General features: G+C 41.5%; 3 protein-coding genes across 8 annotated transcripts in view; all 3 read left to right on the forward strand.

Annotated features, from left to right (window-relative positions):
- Positions 1-24,951, forward strand: part of dnase1l1 (deoxyribonuclease I-like 1) — a 68,168-nt gene that overhangs the window by 32,132 nt on the left and 11,085 nt on the right. The gene's annotated exons all lie outside the window — the stretch shown is intronic.
- LOC139619970 (tumor necrosis factor receptor superfamily member 14-like) lies at positions 10,211-15,687 on the forward strand. Of its 5 annotated transcripts, XM_071475056.1 has the most exons (9): positions 10,211-10,373; positions 11,193-11,332; positions 12,171-12,264; positions 12,373-12,498; positions 13,128-13,283; positions 13,948-14,035; positions 14,143-14,464; positions 14,594-14,666; positions 14,784-15,687. In XM_071475056.1, exons 2-9 carry the CDS (start codon positions 11,291-11,293, stop codon positions 14,786-14,788), a joined length of 906 nt encoding a protein of 301 aa, XP_071331157.1. In that variant the 5' UTR covers positions 10,211-10,373; positions 11,193-11,290; the 3' UTR covers positions 14,789-15,687. The 5 variants fall into 5 exon arrangements, with proteins under 5 accessions (XP_071331157.1, XP_071331156.1, XP_071331154.1 ...); XM_071475055.1 differs by having other exon boundaries at positions 14,143-14,470; positions 14,615-15,687; XM_071475053.1 differs by having other exon boundaries at positions 14,594-15,687.
- Positions 10,705-24,951, forward strand: part of LOC139619968 (tumor necrosis factor receptor superfamily member 14-like) — a 43,801-nt gene continuing 29,554 nt past the window's right edge. For both annotated transcript variants that reach the window (XM_071475049.1, XM_071475050.1), the window contains exon 1: positions 10,705-11,144. The gene's annotated coding sequence lies outside the window, so the exon portion shown is untranslated. The remainder of the gene's footprint in view (positions 11,145-24,951) is intronic.

Below are 24,951 nucleotides of genomic sequence, written 5' to 3' on the forward strand. Positions count from 1 at the left end.
ACACTAAATTTCTGTCAGTCTCAAAACTTCTGGCCACGACTGTATCGTATCGGGCGTTGTTGGTTGTTAAGGTTGGAGGAGTTGTGTTGTTCTGTCCATTCTCTTCCAGTAAAGCCACCGGGAGATTTTTCCAGGCAGCATTCTCCTCCCTCTCCGCTTCTCCTTCTGTTCCAGGGAACAACAGCAACCTCTGAAACCTAAACACTGAAAATGTTTTCATGTTTCATGTAATCACACAGTCAAACGTCTTTGCTGCTTTTTGTAGTGTTTTCTCTGCAGAAACATTTTAATGACAAAACCAGTTCCCTCCAACACTATTTTCAGGAGCAGTTTTGCTGCAGAACAGACACGAGACTGTGGTGGTTTGGTGTAAGAGAGAGAGTTTGTGATAGTGGAGCAGGAAGAGTTGCTTCAACTGAACCACCTCCTTCAGCTGCAGCCTGAAGAACTCAGAGAATTGTAGGACCTGAAATCGGCCAAAACATGGACATCACTTTGCAGATATAGCGATCTGGGGAAGGGTGGAGTGAAGTGTCGGAGGATTTAGACTGCAGCTGGTGGGTGGAGTTGATCATGAGAAGGGAAGCAGCTGACCAGCTCAATCAGCGGGAGACTGTAGCCTCAGACACCTGTCCAGCTCAGGGCTGTGGATACAGGTGAGGCCTCTGACACAAGGTGTGTCAGCCTTCCTGGAGGTTCATGTTTCTCTGACCCTGACGAATGTTTCTACACAGCTGTGTCAAAACCCCTCAGGAGCAGGACCGGGCTGTGCAGGGGTTTTGTCATAGTGATCTTGGTCCAGATTACAGCTCCCATCATGTTCTCCTGTTTGAATTAACTTTGCTGAAAACTATAGTGAAGCAGATTTTTTGGGAAATTACTCATTTATATGTTTATTGGGAACCAGTGGAAAACCAGATGTGATGAGACAGACTAATGTGATGTTGTGGATCTTTACACAGAAATCAATGACAATCAGGAAAATACCTGTTTTCTCCTTTATTGTGTTATCATGTAATTTATCAGAGTAGATCAGACTAAATAAGAAACTTGTTGCCCTCAGTTCAAACAGTTTGCTGTAGTTTTTAACTCATCACTGACCTGCATTAGAGAAACTTTAAATCTTTGTAAAGCAGCAGCACAGTCGTGTTTTCAAGTCCTGTCTCTGCTTTTTCAATGAAAACTGACTCACACATCAGTGTTTTAGCTGCACATTACACAGGATCTTAACACACACACACACACACACACACACACACACATACACATACACGTAACCTAACCTTAACCTAAACCTAATTCTAACCAACTCTAAAACCAAGTCTTAACCCTCAAAATGTGATTTGAAGAAGTGAAGACCGGCCAAAATGTCCTCACTTTCCCAAAATGTCCTCACTCTGTTAGTAAAATACTTTTTTTGGTCCTTACTATGTAGCAAGTACAAGTGTACACACACACACACACACACACACACACACACACACACACACACACACACACACACACACACACACACACACCCCTCCTGTGTGCCTCTTGGGCTTTGACATTCACACCTACATCAGTGTCAGGAGGTGATGATGGTGGTGGTGATGATGATGATGATGATGATGATGACAGCTCAGTCCCTGATGAATCTCTCCAATCAAAGGTGCGACAACAACAAACCTGCTGCAGCCTCCTCACATCAACACATGATGAAACCAGTGACCCACAGGTCATTCAGATAAACAGCTGTTTCATTCTGGTCGACAGTTCCTGACAGACAGGATTTCAATCTCACCTGTAGCTAAGAATCACAATGGTGGGAAAAGAAAACAACAACAAAAAACGTAAAAAGTCCAAACACTAAAGGGGCAGATCGACAGAAGATCTGATGAAAACGTTCAGATGAACCTACAGCTCTGCAGGACTGACAGATGAAGCCGAGACTCCACATGACAGCAGCTGCAGGAAAAACAGGATCATTGGGAAGGAAACCTGCCACCGTATCCCAGAGCTCAACATCTGAAGTCTGCAAACACTCATCTGGAGAACAGGGTTGGGCAGGAACCTGTCACTCACTAAACAATTACTGCAGTATTCCTACTTTCCCCAGTAACAAGTAGTGGAAGAGATTACAGTTTCTAAAACAGTAATTATATCACTAATCCTGTGATCGCTGCGTTACCAGGACACGGTTAGTTTTTGTCCTACGTCGCTCTTATGATGACGTCATTCTGCTGATGTTGATGCAAAGATGCTTTTCTTTAGCTGCTCGATGTCTGAGGTTCCACCTCTGACGGCTCAGAGACGAGGGAGGAGAGAGCTGGTGAGGAGCTTCAGCGAGGAGCAGCCTCCGTGTCCACTGCGTCAGTCAGACACAAGGAGACAGACTTCATACATTAGAGACAGAGACAGAGACAGAGGACAGATACTCAGCAGAAAAACAAGTCATGGGTTACTTGAGGCCGAGGTGATCTGAGGCTGAGACTCTGAACCAACGCTCCACATCTCTGTGGGAGGTTTGACTCATCTTAGGTTTGAGAAGCTGCTGTGAGATAGAATCATTTTTTCTTGGGCTGAAATAACAAAAACAGGAAGCTTCAGTATCAGCCTGAGATAATAAGATAATACATAAATTAATAAATACTTTATTCATCCCTATTGGGAAATTCACAAATTCATAAATGTACAATGTTTTTGTAAAGCCAAAGTTATATAGTAATATAACTAATTACTTTTGATATGAAGTAATAAGTAAAGTGACATTAATACTTTTAAAGGAGTAATAAGTTAAAAACCTATTACTCTTCCTGAGGAACTTCCCAAAGCTGCAGGATGAACCAGAGTCATTTTGGAGAAAGTGCTGTGGACAGACGAAAGTGAATTGAGCTCTTGGGCCACAATCAAAGGTTTGATTTAAGAAAAAAAAAGATCAGCATTTTATAAAAAGAAGAAGAGCTGGTCAGCTGTTAAACATCAGGGCGGAAACATTACTCAGACAGACACAAGAACAGACTCATTCCACTCATGTCTGGATGTAAAAATCCTGCAGAGAGTCAAGAAAAGGAAAAGAGGCTGATTTCTACAACAGGTCAAAGAACCAAAGCAAACCTCAGCATCCACCATGACCCACTTCAACAAACTCAAGCGGAAACTGTAACCGGATCATTTCCTTCAGACCCCAAACTGCAGAACACAGACTCGAGACGACGGTGGTTTGGTGTCAGAACTTATTTCAACCGCAGACAATAACAGTTGGACCAAAAACCAGTTGGAGAGGGAAGAGTTCGCTCCACCGAGGGAAGCGGGGTGGCTGAAGGAGGCCGGGGTGGAGGATGGTATCGGAGCCAGGAGGTGGTGACTGAAGTTCCCGTGGAATACAGGAACCAAACGGACCTGAAGAACAAGGAGACGAGAGGTTTCAACGGAACTCAGAGAGGATTGAAGTCGGCCAGAGGGTCGGTGGGTGGAACTGATTACAAGATGGGAAGCAGCTGTGCAGGTTGATCAGCAGGACGATGTGGCCACTCCGGGAAAGACACACAAACACAGAGGAACAGACACAAAGAGACGGGACAACAAAGCACGGAGGACAGACTCCGTCCAACCCAAACAGAAACCTGCTGTGTGTGCAAACATCTCATCACCACGGTCTCAGAGCTCAGGAAATATTGGGAACACTTTGATCCATCTTTGTTGAAATGATGCGGCGTGATGACCCCGCCCCCTCCTGCCACTCTGTTTGCTCCGCCTCTTTTCAGATGCCTGGTGGGTGGGGCCAGGTGCTTTAAAATCTCTAACTGTGGTTGGCAGTCTCTATCTATGTATGAGAGAGAGAGAGAGAGAGAGAGAGAGAGACCCTCCTGACCCATCAGTTTGTGTGGACTCTGATCCTTCACTCCGGCAGCGGGTCAGTGTGTAGCAGTGTGGATGGGGTCGTGTGTTGCACCAAGACATGTGACACCTGCAGGCTCGTCAGCTGACTCCAGTCTGAACTTGTGGGAGATGAAAGTGAAGAGCACACACACACAGATCTTATGATTCAAAGCATGTTCACAATAATCCACTTCCACAGTGAGATCAGCCTCAAACAACCACAGTGAGAATCTGTTCAGGTGTCTCCCTCCTTATCCTGTCACCTGTCACCTCTGCCACAGTGAGGCTGGAAACATGAGAGACCTGTGGATTTTCCAGTCAACACAATAAAGTTTGTTCATCTGATCGATCTAATGTAGCTCATGTTGAACACGTTTCCTTCCTCATTTCACAGTTGCTCTGTCGTCAGCTTAGCTGCAGCCCAAAGGTTAGACCTGGTTTAAACTGGTGCTGTCTGGACCAAAGTCACATGATTATAAAGTCACTTCCTGTTTCACTGTCATTTAAACTACACCTGTCATGTAGATGAGAATTTGAGCCTGTAAATGCTGCTGAAATAAATTCAGGGAGTTTGTTTTCTCCCTTAAACCAAAGAACAAAGTATAATTATTGCATAATGTTACACTTTTATACAATGGCCATTCTGTCCTCTTGGCTTTTATTTTGAAATATTTACCTTTACTTCCTTGTCACCTGACTACCCTTCTTCATTTTTCACTTCAACAAGGAAAAATGACAAAAAAACAGAATTGTTTTGGTTTTTCAGTCTGGCAGCTCACCTGGTAGAGCTCACACTGTAACCATAGCGTCACAGGTTCGAGTCCGACCAGAGGCCCTTGATGCATGTCATCCTCTCTCTCACTGCCGCATTAAGAATAAAGGCAAAAATTGCCTGTTGATTGTGATGCACCAACTATAGCCTATAATATAGTCTATGTTAGCCTATATTGTTCAATAACCAATATAGGTAACAAGGCAATGATCGGAAAATTGATCATATTAATATTCCATCCATTGATTTAGATGTGGGGCTGAAGGTTAAGATGGTTATTTATCTTATGATTCATAAACATGATTGATAGCCTACATTATCACTATGACTGCACTTTTTATAACATCTACATAAATAACCATATCAAAGATCTTTCCTTTATGATTCATAAACACAACCGACGCATCTGAAGAAAAATGTTTTTTTCTATCGGAAAAAAGAATCAACAATAGTTTCTGAACGGGACAAAAAGACACTTGAGGGATCAGTCTGTAGGATTCAGTTTCCAGCCGTTTGAAATCGACACACAGCTACACTAAGCTAACAGTTAGCCAGCAGTCAGATCCTGTCAGACACAGTAATGGAACTGAACTCTTCTTTTTTTTAATCATTATTATTTTTTCTGGCTTTTTTAGGCCTTTATTTATAGGTACAGTGAGGGGGGGGTGACTTGCAGCAAATGGCCATGGGTTGGATTTGAACCCCGGGCCCCTGCAGTTAGGACTGAGTCTTAATGATACGTGCTCTAACAGGTGAGCTGTGGAACTGAACTCTTAGTGAGATTTACCAAGATAAGCAGATTTTTCTTCACCTGACAGAATAAGATCCTGAGTTCTTAAACCACAAACAAGAGAAAACACAAAGGGCTTCTCACTCCGGCCAAACTGCTGAGGTGCTTCATATTTACAGGCTCGTATTAAGACTAAAAGTTCAAGTCTGTCATCACTGAATATGTTCACAAAACTTTACAAACTTTCTACAGAGGTTTGAAAGAAAAACTGAATGTTCCAGCAGCATCACAAGCTGCTGTGTCTCAACTTTCTTTGTCAGCTGAGAACTAAAACTTGCTGTTTGTTGAAGTAATACTTCCCTGTCCCTGATTTCACTTCTTTGTTCTTGTACTTCTGTCATGCACTGGTCATTTCATAATATCCTCCATTAAACCTCAGACTACTGTTTTTTTTATTTTACATGAGGGCTTCAAGATCCCATCAGACAATTTACCCATCCACCCATTTTCTTCTGCTTATCTGTGGTCAGGTTTATACCACATGTCCCTCTCTGCAGCACTTTCCAACACACACTCTCATTGGCTTTCAGTTGGTTTTTGAAGTGACCTCTGTCTGTGACTCTGGAGTCGTTTACAATAATTCACTTAGTTTGTGATGTGGCAGTGACTGGGGGCTGAGGACGGATGGTAGAAGAAATGAACTAAATCCTTTGATGTGTGTGAACTGAACTGTGAAGAAGCTCTTGCAAAGTGTGAATTTGCACGACACAGTTTCATCACCTCAACAGTTGAGTAAATGTTAAATGGGTGGATGTGCTTCACAATACTTGCCACACCACAGCGTCTCAGAAGTGTTGCTAATGTGCGACTGTGAATCTGTGAGCAGCTGCTGACTGGATGACTGTTTGTCCGTGTGGAGGTGATTAATCTGCAGCTCCCACATGTTCCAACACATTAAACTGTGGTAGTGAAGAAAACACTGACTTTAAACTCACTGATGAGATTCCAGTTAGTGATTGTTGTGCCACAAGAGAACTGACGTCACCTTGACTCGTCAGCTGAGTGTATGAAATAGAGAAATGTACGTTTGCTAGAAAACTTCCCAGATGAAGAATTTCTGTTAATACAAAGTGTAACAGTTGAAAATGTGAAATGTGCCTTTAAGACTGTGTCGTGTTGTCTAGATACCAGAGGAGCAGCGTCATCAGACCACGACATACCCCAGAGGCTGGAGATATACTTGCCCAGATATTTCAGACTATGACCCGTACATGAAGAAATCTGGCCTGGGCTTCGATCACAGCGCTGAGAGATGTCAGAGCAAAAGATCTCCCTCAGGTCAGTTGAGCCTCACCCTTCGATGAGAGCGGACGTCTGTTCGATGGAAAACGAAGCTTTTGTTTTTTAAGAACATGACACTGAACATTGTTCCTGTCAGAAAGAGACAATAAACATGTCTGACTGGGAACATGTTGTTTTTATTGATGTGTTTGATTGACAGGGACGATGCATGTTAATGAACATCAGTACAAACACATGATGTAAACATTATAGCACCAATGCTAATTTACCTCTGCGGTCCCTGAGCAGGTAGCAGAAATCATTACAGGTCACAACACACAAACACAAATATAAAGTACACAAATACATTTTGCTGCATATTGAGTTAAAAGTGACACAGATTTGGTTTGACTGAAGCCAGTGTCAGACTGGGCTCAAGGACTGGACTCAGATGCACGACTCACAAACCGTGACCCAAAGAATAAAACCTTTAGTACGGTCCAGAATTACATTCACAGGAAACAGTGCAAACACAGGAGGGAAAGAACACTAGAACGAAGGCTGAACTCTTGACACTGAGGAACAGAGACAAACTGGCAAAGGACACGGGCAAACAGGGGGAACTGAATACACACACTGGGGTAGACGAGACACAGGTGTAGCACATTAGGACGAGGCAGGTGATCAAACAGGAGGAAAACACAGGAGAACAGGAAGTGGAACAATCTGCAAAGAGAGTGAATACAAGCAGATGTAAGAAACAAACACATGACCTTAGGCAGTGGAACTGGATGTGAAAGCCAGTGTTTGATTCATGTCCTGAAGGTGGAACACGTAGGACACTTCCTCACTGCCAGTGGTGAGCCCCTCCAGTATTTACTTCCCCTGACTGACAGTTTGTCCCAATGTGGTTCACCCACGAGGCCAATGCCACTGTCAGCTCTGTTTAATGACTCCATTCAAAGGTGGAGGGCAAGTCTGTGCAAAACCTGATTAATAAAACAAGTATATTCAAAGTTTTAAATTCAAAACTCAGTAGATGATATTTTTACAGTCCACTGCAGAGATGAAATGAAGGTTTGTGTCTTTCTGATAAAAAGACACCTGTAAATAAAAAGCTTCATCATTGGTGAACAGTGTGTTGACACAACATCAGACACACAGTCGCACATTTACCTTGTCTCCTTTCCTTCCTCCCATCTTCTGACTCACTGACGTTACTCACCCACCGACACATCTGTTTCCATTTCCCCATCAGCTCAGTGGAATAAATACGGCCCATCCTCTTTCTTTCTCTGCCTGATTCTCTGTATCTTCTTTACTCCCTCATCTTGTTGGATCAGCCTGCCTCGCTCTACCTGCCTGTCTGGTTTTGTACTTTTCCTGGTGGTAAACTTGAACTAATTTTACCTGAGTTGAACTTCAGGTTTCAAACCAGGTTAAGTTACAAAAATATGTCAGTTTAAAAAAAACTTTTCTGTCAATGTGAAGATGAAATTTCTCTGTATGTGGAGATTGGTCCATAAACAGAACTGTACTAAAGTTTTTCTTCGACCACTGTGGTGGCAAAAATGATTTACCTTGTTCAATAATTGAAAAGAAGATCTTCACGCGTCAGCTGTCTTTCTTGAGTTTAATAAACATTCATGAATGGAGTCACACAAACACAACCGAACAGCAGTACAGTCAGTGAGTGAGTGGCCTGAAGATGTTACCCAGGGCCACAGTCTTATAGTTCCAAAACACATTCCACAAAGACAAAATACGATACTCTCTCACGGGATTGTCTCTGTGCTGAGTCTTCACCTGCTTGCCTCTCCCCCAACGCAATGTATGAACAACACTCTTATCACAACATCCACATATATTGTCTACATGTGTTCTTCATTAGTTCACACAGTCATTGGTTACACAGTTTTGAATAGGCACACATGAGTTATACCAAAATTTCCCATTACACCACACAGGAACCATCAGGGAGGGGGGGGGGGGTCACTGGTCTCAGGGTCATAAAGAACCATCTTCAGAGAAAGTCCTGCTGCAGGTGGTCTGACCCACAGAGTCCTGGTCTCAGCTTCATGGAGTCAGTCTGGATCACATGAAGAGACAGAGACACTGAGACAGTCTGAGTCCACAGAACAACTGTGGCAGGTTCTCCAAGATGTTTAGAAGAACCTACCTGACAAGAACCTGAAGAACTGTGGCAGGAGGACCGAGGAGAACTGGAGGGGGGTCACAGCAAATACTGATCTGATGCAGTTTCCTTCTGTTCACTGCACTTTGTCATTGATGAATAAAACCCACTCATGACATGATTTTGGAAAACATCTGCACAGTTCTGCACATCTGTGAACAAACTCAGCTGCTGCCTGGAGCCTTTTGTGAGTCACAGTGGACTCTAACCCTCCTCTGCTGTTTCCTTGTGTTAGTCTCTGAGTCAGATTAACAAATACACAAGATAAGGAAGTACATTTAGTCAGTGTCACATCAGCATAACTGTGACGACAGTGTTTGTTCAGGAAGAGAGAAGTCAGCAGAGATGATTGTCTGACAGTGGACACTCGAATGAGCAGTAACCACACAGGAACCACACAAGTAAAAGTGAAAGCAGAAGCTCAACAGAATTCCCCAGTTATTCAGACCAACCCTCCATTTCATTTCATTTCATCCATTTCAGTATTAAATGTCTGATACTGTAGACGTATCAGCACATACAGTAGTAACTTTAAGTTTAACATTTTATTATAATGTTATTCTTCTGGTCCATGTGTCACTCAGACTTGGTCTTTGTCCTTTGTGGTAAAGTAACACATGGTTTATGTTTTCTGTCCAGATGAAAACCAGCATGGATTGGTGTCGTCCTCCATCAGACCAGCTGCCACCTGTAGCTTCATATGAGACTAAAACACTGGAATAAACCACAGCTGGTCTGGACTGAACCTCTGCTGCTGTCTCGTTGTCCCTGGAAATCAGTCTGACTTTAAACAGTCCATAATATCGGCTTTTAAAAAATCATCCCGGTGAAGCTCATGTGTCCGACGCCACCTGAAGTAGCCTCAGTCTCATACTTTCACTTTCTTCACTAAGTGAAAGAGAAATGAAGGAGACTGTGAGAAGCAGTGACGGTAAGTCGCCTTCATTTCTATCATTTCTATCAGTAATTTGTCAAACTACAGGACTGTGTTAAAACTAAATAAGATCAGTTTATATGAAGCTGATCTCTGGTAGATCAGCTGATCAACAGGCCACATGAGGAGATTTTAACATTTCTGTGCGTCTCTCTCTCTAAAAGCCAAAATACTGCAGATATGATCATGATCGATACAATATTAATATCAGTTTGGCAGATTGACACTGTAATGTCTGGCTGAGGACTGATGGATTTCAGAATAAAGGTTGTGAACATTGATCATGTCGGAGAATATGAACTTATTCGGTGTAAAGGTCATTTGTGGTCATGTGGAGACCTCTGCTGGTCACAGCAAAAAAACAAAAACTGTATGTTTATTAATGTTCATGCTGCATGTTTATTAATTCAGCTTTTATTTCACGCTGCACAAGATAAATGAACATGTTATTTCCAAAGGTTTCTCCAGGTGTCGGTGACCTGCACCGGGACAGATCTACGTGAAGGCTCCGCCCAAACACAGAGGAAGTTGTTGTCGAGGTCGGAGGCTCGGAGGTTGTACAGGAAGCTACCAGTTTGTGTCTTGTTCTCCACTTCTTACGGTAGGAAAACACAATATTTACACTTGTGTCGTAACAAGACTCGGTTCTGAGTTACTGAACCGGGAAGTTCGGGTCTTTGAACCTGGTTCCTTCTTTACCGAGCGGGTTATATAAGCGAACCGTATGCTCCCTGTTTTACGGCTGGAGGAACTGATGTTGTTCAGGTGTTGACAGACATGAGGCCACTGTTCATGTTCACGCTTATAAACTCGCTCTCACATCTGGACCAAAGCCGTTCACAGTCTGAGTTCTTCTGTATTTTCAGCATCCATCAGTTTAGAACAAGAACTGTTCTAGTTCAAAGTCCGCATCAAGAACAGCTCAGGTAACCGGAAGTGTTCTCGCCCTTTGGTTTTAACTACAGACTGATTCAGGACGTGACCTGTGTGGAGCTGGGACACCTGAGGCTCCCAGAATGCATTTCTCACCAGCTGTGTCTGTGGACTTCTTATACATATAAACATATCACCACATTTCAGTAGAAATTAATATATATAAACAGAAATGAACAGTGTGGTTTATGTTAAACTTTGTTAGGTTTTAATAGATATTTCCTGTGGGATAAATGGGTAAATGAAGAGGTGGGAACAGTCTCTGGTCTGGTCCCCTCTTTACTGAGCTGAGACACCTGAGTCAAATAAAGTGAAAGAAAAGAAAACAAAGGCTCAAACTGGTTCAAACCAGTTCAGCAGCAGAATAGAAACTGAAACTAAACCAACAGACTTTATCTGTGAACCAGGTCCCTCTTAACCTCTCGTCCACAGTAACCAGGTCCCTGCTGGTCAGTGCAGTTTTACATGATTTACTTTCTGTCTCCAGGTGTTTTCTTCCTGTTTTGGACGTTAAAACTCACCTCAGCCCAGATCTCAGTGAGACGATGTCTCCAGCTCGTGAAAACTTCCAACCTGCCACTGAAGATGACTTCTAGAAGAAAACCTGCGACAGCTCTGTTTTTGATGGTAAAGCTGTTTTATTGCAGATGAAACTCATACAACAGCTGCATCACAGCTTCATATTCTCAAACTACTCACTGAGGAGTTATTTCTTCAACATGTCAGAATATAGATCAGTGATCCAGCAGAACTCCAGCAGTCTGCACTTTAAATCCCATCCCCAGCAGTTTCCAGTCAAAGAAGAAATGAATATTAACATGTGTATGTGAAACAGTGGAAACCTCCACCTGAACAGACACAGCCCACCCAGCAGGCTGCTGGAAACACTTGGAAACTCTGCATTGTGTGGCTCAGTTGATGCACATAACTCCCCTCTGACACAGATGTGACTCAACAGGTCATGTGACTGCATATTATTCATCACATGTAGAGTTAGATGATGGGAGCTCCCAGTTTTACAGTAGAAGTGATGGACTTTCATTTGGGCTGTTGTGAATGACAGACAATAATACAATAGAATGATTCAAATAGATGCAGTAGAACCACATATCCTCCTCTTTAGCCCCATAACTTCACTGAGTATCAGGTTCTCAGGTCACAGATTATCTGGGTAACGTGGCAGAGTCTTCCCTGGAGGTCCAGGCTCTAAACAGGTCAGAAGGATCAAAGTCCAATAACAGAAAACGTTCAACTGGTTTCTGGTTTTAATGGAAACACAAAGAAAAGGAGTTGTTACCAAAACCTGTGTCTCCTCCTCTCACCTTCCCTCCTCCTCCAGTCCTCATTTCCACCTCATGGTGACTGTCAGTCGTCTTCAGTCTCTGCTCGAGTCATTCAGTCCAGTTCTGGACCATGTCAACGTTTCAACCAGGCTTCACTAAGAACTTTGTCTCATTCTTCACAGACACTTCTGAGCACAGTCCTCAGAGGAAACACCCTGACCTGTCATCCAGCAGAGTATCTGGTAGACGGTGAATGCTGTCCCAGGTGTCCAGCTGGTAAGATCCAACTGAACAGTGAAGAGACTTTTCACTGTGGTGGTTACATGTAAAGTCTTTGTAGAAACAACCTGCATGAAATTAAATTGTTGGTTTTCTTTTCAACAGGAGGTCGAGTTAAAGCAGATTGCACAGAGTTCAGGAGTACTTCCTGTCTGCCCTGCTTAGATGGAACCTACATGAATAATCCAACTGGACTTAAAGCTTGTTTTCCCTGCACAAACTGTGATGCAGGTAAATTTCTGTTAATGTTTGTAGCTTTAATTCATCTTGAGTTTACTGCACATCACTGATTTTACACTGATGAAAACCAGCTGCAGAAACAACAGTATACTAACAGTGTAATGCAGTGTAAAGGCTTCTTACTGAAATGTGACCAATGAAACATATCAAACACAGGGAATTAGAAATAAACATCTGTTATCTTCTGCCTCTGAGGTCTCAAGACAAACCACATGATGACATTTTTAACAGTCAGTTTATCTCACAGTCACATCTGTAGTTCATCAGTATTTTTATTGAAGCAGCAGTAAACAGGTTTTTATCAGTGGGACTTTCAGTGATGATAGAAGTGACCTCTCCCTGCAGAAGCACTGTACCCTCCATCTCTCCTTTTTCCTGCCACAATAAAAATCACATTTCCACTGGGTGGTTTATTCTCCACCCTATCAAATCCATAGTAATGCAGATGTTTTCCCATGAGTTCATACAGAAACTGTTGTGTCACATTTCCAACAGATAAAAGCTGAGGTTCATCTTTAGTTTTCATGACATGTAGTCAGAAATAAATGACTCGTTGTTCTCTGGTAACAACAGAAGAGAAGTTTTGTTTCTCTGTGTGTAACCTCTCTGTGTGTTGACAGGTTCTGGTCTGAAGACAAAGAGTTCATGTACACCAATATTAAATACAGTTTGTGAACCACTGGAAGGATTCTACTGTATAGATACTAAAGAGAACGACTGTCTGGCTGCAGAGAAACACTCAACATGTGGACCAGGACAATACATCAGTAACAAAGGTTGGTTTTCTTCTTCTGACTTAAAGATCACACTGTAGGGACAGTTTTATAAACGTCTCAGAGCAGGTCAGTTGATCCATCACCTGACTGCACTGAGTAAAACCACTGAAGACTGAAACCAGCTGATAACAGACTGACTCCTCATAAATCACTGTCCTCATTTTTCCATCGTTACCATGGTAACCCAGACAATATGATGTTGAACTGTCCAAAGGACCAAAGTTTCAAAGTGTGAAAATGCAGTTTGTGTAACTTGTTGATGTTCTAGTTGTTTTCTGACAGGAGCTCATTAACATAAATATCTGACGCTTTAATATTTGCATAAAGCTCTGAAGTTAATAACATCTGGATCATTTCAGTGTCGTGTCAAACAGTAGCTGGTTGGTTTTCTCCTTCACAGTGAATCAAACTCCATCTTGTTCTGCTCTGATGAGAAAAGAGCTGCACCAGAACCTTTCATCAAATATTAGAGAATGAAGTGGTTTCAGGGACTGAAACTAAGAAATGTTATTGAATCTTTTCATTTTCAAGAGTTTCGTTCAAAAACCTCAATAATCAAGTATCTTCTGATGAAGTGTGATGATGTCATATAACACTGATCCTGTCATAGTGTGATGTGTTCACTGCTCCACTTTGAACATGTGTATAATCTGCATCTGTACAGGAACAGCCTCCTCAGACACTGAGTGCTCTGACTGCAGCGAGGGAACATTTTCAGATGGGACGTTTACATCTTGTCGACCACACACACAGTGAGTGAAACTTCACTTCACACACACACTCACCTGGTTTCTCACACCTGCAGTCAGTTTGTAGTTTCTCTACATTTTCCTGTAAAAATGTCCCTCTATCATTCCAGATGTGAATCAGGAAACCTTCAGCTGATAAAACCAGGAACTGCAGCAACTGATGCTGAATGTGGAGAAAAGAGTTCAAACGTGATAATAATTGTAATCAGCGTTTTGGTGCCTTTTTTAGTATTAATTATAGCTTCAGTAGTTCTCTTTGTCATGTGGAGACGACGTCTACCAGGTAAGATCTGTGTGCAGTCAAAGAAAATGTTATCATGGTTTAATGATGAAGATACTTTCAGTCAAATCATGATGTTGATGATTAAGATGTTTTTCATTGGTTTTGTTTTTATTTTAGTCTTAAAAAGAAATTCAAGCCCTTCCACAGAGGTATGTGTGTTACTCTCTTTTTGACTCTGTATGTCTGTAGCCTATATAAACACTGTGGTAGATGATAATACTTGGTTTATCTCAGTAATTCAGTTATTTCATCTGTTTATTATTTTATCTGTTTATTAGTCTGTAATCAAAAGGGAAAAGACACCTGGAGAAGAATCAGCACAGGAAATGTTACCACAAACACCAGAAACAGGTGAGACAGCAGAGTCTTGTTCCCTGAGTTCTTCACTGACTGAGGACTGTCTGTCTGTGGAGTCTGAACAACTGTACAAGAGGTTTCTGCTTTAAGTGAATGTGTTTCTGTTCTCAGTGTAAGAGACAAACCTGGAGAGGAGCAGAGGAGCAGAGGAGCAGTGTCTGTTCACTGCAGAGGAAATGTGCTCTAGAATCCAGTTATAATCCAGGTGGGTGCTGGCACATTGTCTTTGCAGGGACCAGAAACCACAACAGAAGCCTCCACAGACAGAGCTGCTGGTCTACAGTCTGGATCAGGATCTCACAGACGTTACTGCACTGAGACCAGTGGTCAGAATATGAACCTTGAAGCCTGTTGACCTACACACAGACTTCAGTGATGCTCTCTGGTGGACAGAAGCTCACATCTGGAGCTGAGCATCAGAAACTGGACTTTATCTGTCCTCAGTGAGGACAAACAGCTGGAACAGAGGACAGTGTGTCCTTTACTGAAGCATGATGGGACAAATGGCTGCCATCAGAGAACCAGATGGGAATATGTTCTTCACGTTCTCTTCACAGGAGACATTTGAATCTGGGAATGATGATGAATATACAGTTGATTTATTTACTTTTGAGTTCAAAAGAGATCCAGTGTGTGGAGAACAGTGACCTTTGACTCAGGACTCATCCTCGTGGATCCAGATGAAGATGCTCTTGTGTAATAAAGGTGTGGAGACCAAATTCAAATGTCTCATGAACAAAAGTTATTTTTGGTTTGTATTTTCATGTTCTCTCAGTTTCTCTGCAGAACCTGCTGTAAATGAAGCATTTTCTCTTTTTAACTGATTTCACTGTTTTGACTGCACGTATGTTTGTTCACTCAATAGACTTTAAACTCTGCACAGATTTATGTGACCAGATGTACTTTTGTATCCAAAAAAAAAAAAAAAGAGAGAGACTGATGTGAACTGTGGATTTTGTTCTGGATGTCCAGAAACTGTTGTACATTTATTTTGGATTTGTCCAATTATGAAGAATATTTGGTGAAACCTGAGTTTTCATTCATGAAAATATTGAAGTTTTATTTTCCTGTGGAAGAATTAATTGTTTGGTTTCCTGGAAAATAAAACATAAAAGACGTCTTATAATAAATGATAAATCTCTTTACAATGGCCAAATTCCATGTGTTTAAATTTACATTTACTGTAAGAAACTGTAACTTTATTGTTTTTAGAAGAGTTCAAACACTCCATTCATCAACACAGTCTAAAACAAAAAGCAGTTAAAACCGTAACAGTTTGTACTGTTTTAAAAATCTTCATATGAGTCATTACTGCCTTTAATATTCATTAGACTGGTGACTGATGGGGGGGGGCACGTACAGGAGGGAGGGGGCAGACCTGGTGACCTGACAGCAACTTTGCCCTAAATCCTGCCCAGACCACAGAACTGATTATTGACCCACGCAGAAGCAAAGAGCTGCACATCATTATGAACAGGTGAGACAGAAGTAGCTCTGCACGATAGCCGGAGCTTTAATGGAGTGAGGCGTGAGTTTGGAAGCTCCTGCCGATTTCGATCAAAATTGTTATATTTACGTTACTTTTTTCGTCCTGTCTTACACAGCAGAACTCCAGAATACCCTCGGCGATGTTTTGTCTACTATCAAGCTCGACCTGCAAGCAGTGAAAACACAGCTAGCGAATGACAAAGCTGCTACCGATACTTTTCAATAAATAAGGTGGATGCGTCATTGAATTGCTAAATCTCATTAATTTTCATGACCTTAAGTGTTTTTTTGTGATTTTTCCTTTTCTATTATTAAATAGTTAAAACCCAGGACAGAATTAGGACAGAGTTTATTATTAAATGCTTTATTATCAAAATTTTTTCAGAAAAATCTTAAATAAAAAGTGCACGCAAACCAGTGAACTAATTAAAACAAACAAGTACTGTTGAGAAACTATAATACAAAAATTAAATTAAAATTCTCAACAACAAAAACAACAACTGGTGAAAATATAAATAATATGTAAACAACTTAACAACCCCCAAAGCCTTTAGTTAGTCTGTGCAGAACAAAGGTTCTGGTTACAGGTTTTTGTTCAAGAACAGTATCATATTAACATTTTTTGCTTTTAATGCACTTTGTCTGTGACTCAATAACTGCCCTGCTTTTGAAAAAATCCTCTCAGCTGGCACTGATGTTCACTGAAATTCCTGAAGCCATCATCCTCCACTATGGAAAGAGGTTGCAGGTCTTTCACAATAATCTCTGCCTGGCTCTTTGTGATCTCCTCTGCTCTTGGGGAATCAGCTAAGTGAAATAATAAAAGAAATAAGCCTTTAGCACAGCTATGTGTAGTTTAAATGCAGTAATCATACAGTATCCCTTTGACAGTTAACACAAAAGGGCAATAATATTCAATAAATTCTGAGCCATGTTATCTTCAGTATATGTGTTTCAATTCCAGTAAATGTATTCATTTAAATAACACATTTCAATGGGATAAATATTACATCAAGGTCTTAGCATAATTTATACTTTTTGAGTTGGCTAAAGTAATAAATAACAGTTTCACTTTGTCACTGTCAACACTATAACCTGCCTGGATATTCTCTGCCATGCTGAAAGGCCTCTGCCAATGACCTCTGCCTCTGGACTGGGGGTCTTGCAGCGGGGCCAGGGGGTGGGGGATTTCTCTCCTCCTCTCTCCGTTTTTGTAGCTCCATGTTTTCCTTTGGATGGTTTTCTATATGTTTATATAAATTGGTGGTGTTTCCACTATACCTGACTAGCGTTTTACAAATCCCACATTTTGCTGTTGTCTCGTTTTGGGCTTGAAAATACAGCCACACGGCTCCTCTTCCTCTCTGCCATTCTTCTGTTGTATTTTCTCTGTGCGTGCTGATGAACCTGAGCTGGAAACTTGCTTGTTTGTTTGTTTGTTTGTTTGTTTGTTTGCTTTGTGCGTCTAAGTCACATCATCTAAACATTCTTATTATTTAAATGGTTAATGGCAATAGAGATCCCAGCATTGCTGGGTCAGGCGCACCTCTCAGATTTATTAGTTGGAATATCAGAGGTATGGGTAATCCTGTCAAGAGATCTAAGGTTTTTACACACTTGAAACGTTTAAACTCTGATATAGTATTTTTACAGGAGACTCACCTTCGCATTGGGTAAGTCAAGTCTTCCACTCAAATTTTAACTCAAAAGCTAGAGGGGTCGCTATTCTCATTAATAAGAAAGTTCAATTCTCATCCACTGATGTTATCGCTGATAGGAACGGCAGATACCTTATAGTTGCTGGTACCCTGATGCAAAAAAAGGTTTCGTTAGTAAATGTATATGCCCCAAATTTCAATGATGTTGAATTTGCTAACAGATTGCAGAGTAATATCCCCTTCTTAAATACTCACCTGCTGATCCTCGGAGGGGATCTAAATTGTGTTTTTGATCCAAGCTTGGATTGTTCCTTGTAATCTGACCCAATCTGCTATGTCTAAAGCATTCTCAGATTTTATGAAACAGAATGGTCTCATTGATCCGTAGAGATCTCGTAACCCTTCTATTAAAAAATTGTCTTTCTTCTCTCAGGTGCACCTTTCGTATTCTAGGATTGATTATTTTTTTATTGACAGCGCTCTTAATTCATGTGTAAATTCTTCGGACTATTTAGGTATTGTAATATCTGACCATTCACCTTTGTTATTAGATATTCAACTTTCTACTTATAAACGTAGCCCACCACTTTGGAGATTCAATTCTCTTCTTTTGGCTGATAAAGAATTTTGTGAACTCATTTCAAATTCTATTGATGAGTTCTTGTCTTTCAATCAAAATGACTCCTCTTCATATTCATTGCTGGGAGACACTTAAATGCTACCTTCGTGGTCAAATTATTTCTTACTCTGCCCTATCTAATAAAAACACTAATGCTAGACTTAATGAACTTACATCTGCGATCAGTACCCTTGATCAAAGTTATGTGCTGAACCCTTCTCCTGAACTACTTAATCAGCGTATTGATTTGCAAGCAGAATTCGATCTCATCTCAACTGAAGAGGAAGAGCGCTTGTTACTACGCACTTGCGGCTCACATTACGAACATGGCGACAAGGCAAGTTGTTTACTGGCACATCAGTTACGACGTCAAACCACTTCCCGTTTGATACCTAGTATTAAAAACACTCATGACACTATTATTACGGATCCCTTGGAAATTAATGCTACTTTTAAATCATTTTATTCTTCATTATATAAATCTGAATTTCCTACAGACAACATTAAAATGAACGAATTCCTTCAGAACCTTTCGAATCCTGTCATTGATATTAATACTTCCAGACAATTGGACTCCCCACTCTCCCTTGAAGAAGTATCAAATGCTATTAAAGCTATGCAGTCTAACAAAGCCCCAGGCCCTGATGGCTTTCCGATTGATATTCGTCCCCTAAAGCCAGTGTCCATACTAATGATGTTTACTCTGATTATTTTGTTCTTGGTCGCGGAACCCACCAAGGTTGTCCATTGTCGCCTTTGCTCTTCGCCATAGCTGTCGAGCCTCTGTCTATTACATTAAGATCTTCCCCCTTAGTTAAAGGAATCACCCGTAATGGAATGGAATATAAATTATCGCTATACGTGGATGATTTGTTGTTGTATATAACTGATCCTACAGTTTCTATCCCTGCTGTTTTGGGTATTCTGGAGGACTTCAGCACCTTTTCAGGTTATAAATTAAATTTAGGGAAAAGTGAGTGTTTTCCCATTAATACTGCAGCATGTCTTCTTCAGCAGTCAGACTTACCTTTTCAGTTTAGTCCATCAGGGTTTAAATACCTAGGTATCAACGTGACTCGTTCTTTATCCAGCCTTGCATCAGCTAATTTTACTCCCCTTATCTCAAAGATTACGTCTGATATTCAAAGATGGGGTAACCTCCCCCTTTCGTTAATTGGCAAGAACAATGTTGTTAAAATTAATATCTTACCAAAACTTCTATTTTTATTCCAGTCAATTCCTCTTTTTCCACCTAAACATTTTTTTGACTCACTGGACAAGATAATTAGTTCTTTTATTTGGGGCGGGAAGCCACCTAGAGTTCGTAAATCTTTACTGCAGAGATGCAGATTTAGGATTTGCATTACCTAATTTCCAAGCCTATTATTGGGCTGCTCACATCCATAAACTTTGCTACTGGTTAAAATCTTCTGGACCCTCTTGGTGTAAATTGGAACTATCATCCTGTAAGAGATCTTCCATACCTGCTTTACTTTATTCCTCTTTACCTACAAAACCCTCTTTATATACTGAGAATCAAGTCGTTCTTAACACACTTAAAATCTGGTTTCAATTTAGGCGGCATTTTAAATTTGTAGATGCATCTTCCTCAAGTCTTATAAATAACAACCATTTATTTCCTCCATCGCTTTTGGACCCAACAATTTCAATGTGGCATGACAAGGGTATTACGCAATTTAAACATTTATATGTAGGTGGTGTATTTGATAGCTTTGCCAATTTGTTGTCTCGCTATGGCCTCCCTGTTAGTCATCTATTTCGCTATTTTCAAACTCGCAGTTTTGTAACTGAGTGTTTCCCTAATTTCCCCTCTTTACCGCCGGAACAGCAATGGGAAAAATGTTATCATTTACTCCTCATCACAGAGGAATCACTTCAAAGTTGTACAATATTATTTTGGCTTTTAGCGACCACTCAAATGTTAAACTCAAGAGTGCATGGGAAGGGGAACTGGGAATACAAATACATGAGGAGTCTTGGGAACAAGCCATAGAGAGGGTAAAATCTACCACTTCTTGTGCACGTCTTGGACTTATTCTATTTAAGGTCGTACACAGGGTGCATTTCTCCAAGACGAGACTGTCTGTACTATATCCGGAAGTGGAAGAGAAATGTGATAAATACCATGGCTCTCCTTGTCACCTCAGCCACATGCTTTTTCTTTGTCCTGGTCTGAAAGATTTTTGGGCAGGTTATTTTATTATTATGTCAACTGTTCTTGGTGTAAATCTCCTTTTACTCTGAGAGCTACTGTGACAAATTTGATCATTTAACAAGACATCAATTATCAAAATCCAGAACTCACATTTTGAACCAAAAACATCTGAAACTCACTTCAGAGTCAAAAATCTGAGTCACGATTCAGTCAGAGCTGAATACACAGACATGATGACACCACTGCAGATAAACATCCATTAAATCTGCTCAGAAACCAGAGAAGAAGAAGAAGAAGCTCCTCAGTCAGTGATCAGTTCATCGACAGGAACTTAAAATAACTTCAAATGAAAAACTTCAGTACACTTCATTAAACAGGACTCGTGTTGAAACTCACAGCTGAACTCATTCTAAAAGTGGCCCTGCTCTAAAACAGGGCCACGTGTTGGAGACCCCTGATCTACACTTTGTCAGAAATATGAGTTATTTCCTGTAGCCTTCTGAAAAAAGAAAAAACTGTTGTGCCTGAGCTGTATCAGGCCTTCACCGTCTTCATCAGACTCTGAAACAGAAATAAAAAAGAAGAGAAAAACCCCATGATACAGGAAAAGTTATGAAGTTAGCTGGATAACCCACTTATCTCACTTAGTGGCGCAGGCCCTTGATCTTGATGTGATATTGACACGACTGCTGTGTTGTCTTTAACAGCTACAGTCGTTGGAAGAGACTGACTCCACAGTCGGGCCCACGCTGCAACAATGGGACGTTTAGGAATCAACGCAATGGCCTGAATACGTGTTTCCCCTGCAACACCTGAGACCCAGGTACAGTCAGGCCCAGGATGTTCAGTTAAATTAAGATATTTAACTAATTAAAAGTATGGTCTGTAATTAGAAGGTGTATGCTTTAATGATAGTGTGCTGGTCCACGAGCGACCCCTGGGGGTGAACTTGTTAAAATGCCATGTTTTAAATGTAGTGTTTGTCAGTCTGTGGCCACGGAGCCTTGTGCTGAGTGGTGTATGTATGTTTTTTTCAATGTTAAATCACATCCTGTGTGAATTCAAACATTATTATTTGAATTGGCTGTTTTCCAGTGTTGCTGGAATGAAGGTTTGAGACACACTGATCTAAGTTTAAACATAAAATAATGAAGATGATGTTTATTTTTTTTAGCTCATGGTCTCTTTGCCCAGCAGAAGTGTACGACAGCAACCGACACAGTTTCTGATGTTTTAAGTGGGTATTTCTGCAAAAGTCTGGCCAGTGGTGCAGAGGAACACTGACGCTGTGAACCTGGTCAGAGGGTCAAAGAACCTGGTAAGACAAATGAAAGCGTGACAGTGAAGCTTGAGTTTTTCCTGGTCTGATAAATGATGGATTTCCTTGTGTAATTTTCTGTGAGGAAGCAGCAGAACTGATACCGTGTGTGCAGACTGTCCACCAGGCTGTTTTCCAGAGGACGGTGTGGCCTGCACAGCGTGGACAGTGCAGGACATTTTAATTAAAGAACGACTCCAGAGGCACAAAGAACATCACTCTGACCAAGTGTGCCCTGGTCATGATCATGGTTATTAGTGTGATATTTATGACTTCATCCTCATTTTATCTCTTTATGTGCGGGCGCTTAGCTAAAGAAATGAAAGTGACAGCTGTGGTTATTAGACGTGGGGTTGTGTGAGGCACTGATCTCCAGTCAGTGTGTTACCTGCAGCAGGTTCAGTTCAGAGAAGCAGCAGGAGCTGAGTGATGAGCTGCTGTGTTCAGGGTCAGCAGAAAAAAACTGTTTGAGCCATTAAAAAAAAAAGAACATCAGTTGAAGTGTTCGCTTTATTTTGAGTATTTTCTCTCTTTATCTGTCGTCAAACAGACCTTTACTTTGGAACTACAGGAATACGATAGTTCAGTGGTTGGAGCAGAAGATGAAGAAGCTCCTGTGGTTCTCTGAACTGAGAGCGCACTGACCTCATTCTACTGCAGGTAACACACTGACTATAGATCAGTACCTCACACAACCCCACATCTAATAACCACAGCTGTCAATTTAATCTTCAGAACACATTTGAAATATTTTATAATGAAAGTTTTGCTGTTGTGAGAATTAAGTTGTGATTTCAAACAAAAAACTATGAGGACAGTGTAATAATTAGTGAGTAAAATGGGGATATTTTGAGACTAATGTTAAAAATAAAGTATTAAGAGATGTTTTATTAACTGGGCAACTGGTGAGAGCCTCCATCAGCTTCTACGTGTCAAATAACAGCTGCTGATGACTTGAAGTTACAGGTCTCAAAAATGAGCCACTTTTTATTATAGATCTTTAGATATTGGAATTAAATCAGCTCCATGACGTTTCAGTCTGTAATGACCCAGGTTGAGACTGAATTCACTTAGTTTGTGAAATATTTCAATCTTTTCTTCCAGCTCCTCCATTGTAAATATGTCACTGATTCATTTATATGGATCTTTTTTTTTCATCACTGCAACATTAGTTTATATTTATTTTTGGTCAAGATGACTTTTTAAATGAATTCCTTAACAAAGAACTGAAGCAGTCTCTCACTTCTCTCGTCCGACAGTTGCTCAGAAACCCAAGTTAAAGTGAAAGACGCAGGCCTGAGAAACGATGTTTTCTGCAGCGGTGCATCCAGAAATCATTCCTTTCTGTTCACACCTCCTTTATTGGTTTTATCAGAAACACTTGCTTGTGACCAGGCCTACCTAACTTATCTAATTTCTGCCTCAACATGTTTCAATGACCTGTATAGATCTGCCTATCCACGGCTTCATTTCTGACTGAAATGTGAATTATACTTGTACTATATGTTGTAGTTCCTGACATTTTTTACTGTCAAGATGAATTCGGATGGTTTCTGGAGTAGTTTGACTCAGTAATCACTCCACACTTCAGGCAATAATCTCCAGACTGAACTTAACCCTGAAAAGACTTGTTGAATCTCTCCCCTGCACCAGTGCCCTCGGTGTTTGCTCTGTAACCAGCAGGTGGCGCTTAATAACCGCGTCATGGCTGAGGCCTAACTCACCCTGTACAATCAGACATGTCTGCTCTGGGGCCAGTGTGTGGGTTGTCCTGCTTCCCTTCATACATCTCTTATGGCACAAGTGACTGTATTCATAATGATTTGTTATTTGAACACAAAACAGTAAAACACTATTTAAAAGTACATAAATACAAAAATATTGTGACTAACAGTTAATTACTTCAGGGCATGAAGGAGACCACCTCCTGGAATATGATGTAATGAAGTATTCAGTGGTGAGGCGGACACCTGTTTGATCAGAAGGGAAACTATGGAGGAAAAACACCACGATGCAACTTTCAGTCGTTCATTATTTGACCACTTCACCCTGTCTATAGATCCCTCCATGAACACTGGGCTTTAGTTTCCGGGGCAGTCGACCGGCCCCGTCACACTCACCGGGACAGGTGAGGTCGGTGACCAGAGTGAGCCCAAGAAGCTGTCAAGTTCCTGTTTGCTCTCATGCGAGCAGGCCTGATCAGATTTCAAAATAAAAGCGCTATTCTTATCCTGAACTCCATTTACAGCACAGCTTTGTTAGTGTGTGTTTTATTTTGACACGTAAAACCGGAAACAGAAGCGTTTTTCGGGGGCATCTTGACCACTGCTCCGCCAGCGAAGCCTCCATGGTGTCCACACGGAACAAAGTTTAAAGCAGCTCCACAAGTTGTTTTTTTCCGACAGTTTCGGACGAAACGTGTCTCGTGTTATGTGAAGTTGTGTTGTGATGTTAAAGGTCAAAGTGTCGCCCCGTCTGCTTGACTTTCAGCAGGGTTCCTGGTTCTAAGCTAGGTCAGTCGCTCCCGCTCACCTGGTTCTAAGCTAGGTCAGTCGCTCCCGCTCACCTGGTTCCTGGGTCTAAGCTAGGTCAGTCGCTCCTGCTCACCTGGTTCCTGGGTCTAAGCTAGGTCAGTCGCTCCCGCTCACCTGGTTCTTGGGTCTAAGCTAGGTCAGTAGCTCCTGCTCACCTGGTTCTAAGCTAGGTCAGTCGCTCCCGCTCACCTGGTTCCTGGGTCTAAGCTAGGTCAGTAGCTCCTGCTCACCTGGTTCTAAGCTAGGTCAGTCGCTCCTGCTCACCTGGTTCTAAGCTAGGTCAGTTACTCCTGCTCACCTGGTTCCTGGGTCTAAGCTAGGTCAGTCTCTCCTGCTCACCTGGTTCTAAGCTAGGTCAGTTACTCCTGCTCACCTGGTTCCTGGGTCTAAGCTAGGTCAGTCGCTCCTGCTCACCTGGTTCCTGGGTCTAAGCTAGGTCAGTCGCTCCTGCTCACCTGGTTCCTGGGTCTAAGCTAGGTCAGTCGC

This window comes from Trachinotus anak, unplaced genomic scaffold, assembly GCF_046630095.1.
Source record: "Trachinotus anak isolate AG129_WGS33_773 ecotype Australia unplaced genomic scaffold, CSIRO_AGI_Tana_v1 ptg000004l, whole genome shotgun sequence".
Lineage (NCBI taxonomy): Eukaryota > Metazoa > Chordata > Actinopteri > Carangiformes > Carangidae > Trachinotus > Trachinotus anak.